The following is a 4,623-nucleotide window of genomic DNA, read 5'->3' as shown; positions in this document are numbered from 1 at the left end:
ACCCTGCTCTGGCTCCCAGGTGTTCTCCCAGATAGAGAGGTGTTCACAGGCAGCTGCAGCTGCCATTGCCCCTCACTTGCTACTGCAAAACAGTGGGGTGGGAAGCACCTCTACCCTTTGGGATGGTCGAGCCTCTGGGGACTTTGAGTGGGCGGGGCTGGAGGGAAGGGCTCCCAAACAAACAGAACCTGGAGTGCCTGTGTAAACACAGGGGTATAAATAAGTCTTCTTGGCCAACTCAACATGTTTTCTGAGCAGTCAGGTCCCCAGAGCCAGCCTGTGACCATGGAGGCCAGAACATTCTGGCTGCTGGTGGTGGTGGTCCTGGCCTTGGGGTCCTCCAGTTCAACCGGGCAGTATGTGGGCCTGTGTGAGTACCGCTCTGACCCCCTCCCACTGGGCGGCAGGGAGGAGGAGGGGCTGAGTGGAGAGTGGGAACACAGGACTAGGGGACAGGACATGGAAGAGCCAGGCTGGGGGCTTTCTGTGGGCTAGAGGAAAGTGGCCAAGCTCCTTAATAATTTAATGATTGCTACTTTAGCCACCTGATGCAATGTACTTTACATTAAGAGCATGAAGGTTAGAGCTGAAGGATCAGCTGCAGTATGGAGTTGGGTTTGCTCGTCTCTGTTACTGATCAACTACTTTAGCCACCTGACTCATTGGAAAAGATCCTGATGCTGGGAATGACTGAAGGCAAAGGAAAGGGGGGTGGCAGAGGATGAAATGGTTAGAGAGCATCACCAACTCAATGGACTAGATAACTCAATGGACATGAGTTTGTGCAAACTCCAGGGGATAGTGGAGAGCAGAGGAGCCTGGTGGGCTACAGTCCATGGGGTCGCAAAGAGTCAGACACAACTTCGGGACTGAGCAACAACGGCAGACTTACCAGACACATACATTTTCTCTCAGCAGCCCTACGAACTGGGTCTTGCTGTCCATATTTTGCAGACAAGGAAACTGAGCTTCAGAGAGTTAATAACTGACTCTACTGGTCAGTGTGGAAAGCAGGATGGGAACTTTGGTAGCCACACAAAGCCTACCCTCCCACTGCCTTCCTTGCTGGAGACTTCTGAATCAACAGTATAGGTCTTTCTACATTATTCTGGCACATTCGCAAAACACAAAGAAAAGACAAATGAAAACAGCCGCTTCCAGAACATTTTCAATACCTACAGTTTTCATTTAGCCATTGAATTGTGATTCCAGGTGGGGCATGACTGTTCCATTAACTGGATTTTGTAGAAATTCAAGTGTGGCTTTTATCAGGTTCTGAGTGGTCTCAAACTTGGGAGCCATCAGAATCACCTGGAAGCTTTTAAACCTCAAAGCCCAGTAGGATGTGCCAACTACATCAGAAGGTCTCTGGGTGGGAGCAGGTGTCGCTGGTCCTGACCCCACCGTGAGCAATGTTTGGGAACCAGTGGAATAAGGAATTATGAATTGGCAGCCATAGAAGAGGATTCTAGGTTCCCTGTGAATTCTATTTGCCTAAGGAAAAATCCGGTTAAGGAATGAGGCACAGTGGACTTTTGCTGAGCTTCTGACATAAAGACTTATCTGAAAAGTGAATCATAGAGACCCACAGATACACAGGCACGGTGTGTCAAGGGAAGGAGGGAGAGGCAGAAAGGAGCTCACATTGCGGTTTTCTTACTTGAATGCCTATCTTCTATTATCCTATTCATTTTTAAGGGGGAAGTTCTGTTGATTAAACACTGAAGGGGAACTTTGTTTCCGGGTTCAGGGGACCCTGGATTCCTGTGGGTACCTGCCAACTGGCAGGAACCCAGGCTCTACAGGTGCTAGGAGCACCCAAGTGAGAGACCCCGGGCAGCCGGCCAGATCTTTCACAAAACATTTCTCCTTAAATACTTATGGGGAAAGAGGGCCCTGGAGCAGCATGTTGGGGGAGGGGTGGGGTTGTATCCTATGAACTGGGAGCTGCGGGGAGGGTGCGGACTTGTAAATGCGGCCGGTGGACCAACCCCAAGCCAGAGAGGTCTGTCTGACCTGGCTTTGTGTGGACCAGCGGCGAACCAGTGTGCAGTGCCGGCCAAGGACAGGGTGGACTGCGGCTACCCCGAGGTCACCCCCGAGCAGTGCAACAACCGCGGCTGCTGCTTCGACTCCAGCATCCACGGGGTGCCCTGGTGCTTCAAGCCCCTGCAGGAAGCAGGTGAGCCAGATCGAACGCACAAGGTCTTTCAGGCCCCGGGAAGCCACACACACTTGGGCCCTGGGTGGGCCCCCTATGCCACATCTGTCTGCTGGGCAAGGCGGGGCTTCCCAGGTGGCACCAGTGGTAAAGAACCCACCTGCTCATGCAAGAGACACAAGAGACGTGGGTTCAGTCCCCGGGTTGGGAAGATCCCCTGGAGGAGGGCAGGGCAACCCACTCCAGTTTGCTTGCCTGGAGAGTCCCATGGACAGAGGAGCCTGGCAGGCTGCAGCCCAGGGGATCACGAGTCGGACACAACTGATCACTCATGCACTTAGTTTTTCATCCTTTGAGAAAGGTGTTCAGAGTCAAGGCCTTATGTAGAGGGAAATAGCTTAAAAGCTACCCTGGAGAAAAGTGGATATTACATGGGTTTGGAAAACCGGGCTGACTTTCAAGGCCATTTTCAGCAAGCACCCCACTCAGAGTCTTGGTCATTTGTGATCTGTGACGTGCTCTCTGTCTGGACGTGGAGTCCTGGCATGTCTCCCCACCCCGCCACCCACCTCCTGCCCGTACCACGAGGGGCTGCCCCCTCCCTCGCTGGGGCAGTGGGGTGCAGGGTGGCCCTGGGGGACCCTGCCCAGGAGCAGACAGCAGCGCACTGGGTGCTGTGCTTTCCTGGCTGTATTCCGCCCCCCTCCCCGCCTGTCCCCCATCTCCACCCCCATGGAGGTTGCCGTGAGCCATCTGGAGCCCAGGTGCCAGCTCACCTTCTAAGAGGCACGTACTACTATGTGAGGCCCTTTCCTGGAATTGGCACAGTGGCGGGGGTGGGGGGTGGGGGGGATAGGGGCACCCTTGCCCTTTGTCCCTGGGGAATGACAAAGGCGCCTGCATTCCAGCCAGCCGGTCTGCCTCCCTAATCAGTTACGGGGGTGGGGGCCTACCCATAGCCCAGAGCTCCTCCCCTTCCCGCAAACCCCAGCAGAGGTCCAGATCAGCCTCTGGGCCCAGTGGGGAGTCACCCCTGTGCTGATCAGCCCCGCCTCCACCTGCTCTTCAGCCCGAGAGGATACTTCTTTGAACTCTAGCAGCGGCCCTGTCTGGCCTGGCACATCTCAGGCTCCATTTGTCCTGACCCCTTGGGTACCCCTGGGATATGCGGCTGTTCTCCCAGGGAGTGGGGACTCGACCCTTCCCCAGGGACTTGGCAGGGAGACAACACACACCACCAACCTGGAGAAGCCAGGCAGCGGTGGCTGGGGACCACGTAGCTGAGGGTAACTCTTGTCTGTGCTTCATTTCCAGAATGCACCTTCTGAAGCCACGTGGCCGCCCGACACCCAGGGAGGGGATCTCCGTACTTGGGTACCCTGCCCGCCCACCCAGTGCTCATCCCTCTGCTTCTCTCAAACTGCTCCTGGCCAGGCCTGAACCAAATGCCTGGGGCCTGATGTCTTAAAGAATAAAGCTCCCGTGCTCAGCATGAGGACAGGTCTTCATTCCTAAGACTTGACGCCGCTGTGCTTTATTTCTGCCAAGTCACTCTCTTCCTTCTCAGCCTTCCACCAATGGGGGCAGAGGGCAGTGTCTTAGCATCACCCAGCAGAGGGTCTGCCCTAGGCCTGGGGAGCAGGGAAGGACCCCAAAGTAGCTCCCTAGAGGTGAGGATGCTGCAAACCTGAGACCTAGTGTGGCCGGACAGAGAGTGCCACTTGGACACTTAGAAGGTTTCTCACCTTCTAAGCATCACTTAGAATGGTGTTGAGAAACACCATTTCAAATGTAAGTTCCCCCCAAAAGGTTATTCATGACTTTCATGGTAAAGAGAGAGCCAATAAATCCATTTTACCAATTGGCACTTTTTTGGGTATTTCTTTGCAAGTCAAGTGTAGCATCTGTGACACCTTGGCCTTCTTTTGCTATTTTTCCTCTGAAAATGGATGCGGTTTTAATCCATAAACAAAGTGTCACCATGAGAGCTCTTGAAGTCTTAGCCATCCCCAGATGGAGAGTCATCTCCCCCACTCTTGGAGACACTCGGCTCTCCCGGGACACCAGGAACATGTCCACACCGTCAGACCTAAGCTCCTGCTCTCCAGGCCACATGGCCGACTCCTCTGATGCTACTGAGGGCTGTTTCTGCTGCTCGGAGGCCAGGAAGTAATGCGGCCCCCGAAGGCAGGGCTTCTGGGCCTGAGCCACCCTTCCTGCTGGAAAATAGACACTGGCTCCTTTTCAAAACAAAAGGCTTCCTTTTTAGCCTTGCACTTGGGGCCAGGTCTGTAGAGTGAGAGCCTGTGTGTGTCCTAGAAGGGAGAGGTTAATACCCTTGTTGTAGGATAAGCAACTCATCCCAAAGCCCTTTGAGGGGGCACCAGCCAGAGCCCACCCAGGAGCGGCCTGCCTGTTACACTGAGATGTGTCAAGTGAGGTCTGGTTGGAGGACCAAGAGC

The 4,623-nt window shown here is 54.4% G+C and overlaps 1 protein-coding gene across 1 annotated transcript; it reads left to right on the top strand.

The window, feature by feature from the left end:
• The first annotated feature begins 221 nt into the window (after positions 1-221).
• On the top strand, positions 222-3,676 carry LOC102275698 (trefoil factor 3). Its single transcript, XM_005893026.3, has 3 exons — positions 222-370; positions 2,036-2,182; positions 3,476-3,676. Exons 1-3 carry the CDS (start codon positions 244-246, stop codon positions 3,487-3,489), a joined length of 288 nt encoding a protein of 95 aa, XP_005893088.2. The 5' UTR covers positions 222-243; the 3' UTR covers positions 3,490-3,676.
• The last annotated feature ends 947 nt before the right edge of the window (positions 3,677-4,623 follow it).

The sequence above is a fragment of the Bos mutus genome, chromosome 1, assembly GCF_027580195.1.
Source record: "Bos mutus isolate GX-2022 chromosome 1, NWIPB_WYAK_1.1, whole genome shotgun sequence".
Classification (NCBI taxonomy): Eukaryota; Metazoa; Chordata; class Mammalia; order Artiodactyla; family Bovidae; genus Bos; species Bos mutus.
The sequence above is the reverse complement of the archived record's forward strand: the minus strand, read 5'-3'. Positions and strand labels throughout refer to the sequence as shown.

What these genes read in the sequence shown, in the direction of transcription:
- LOC102275698 (XM_005893026.3), top strand. Translation starts at nt 244, where the DNA reads ATGTTTTCTGAGCAGTCAGGTCCCCAGAGCCAGCCTGTGACCATGGAG. An exon ending in CGGGCAGTATGTGGGCCTGT is followed by an intron (nt 371 to 2,035) that starts GTGAGTACCGCT and finishes TGTGTGGACCAG; the next exon opens with CGGCGAACCAGTGTGCAGTG.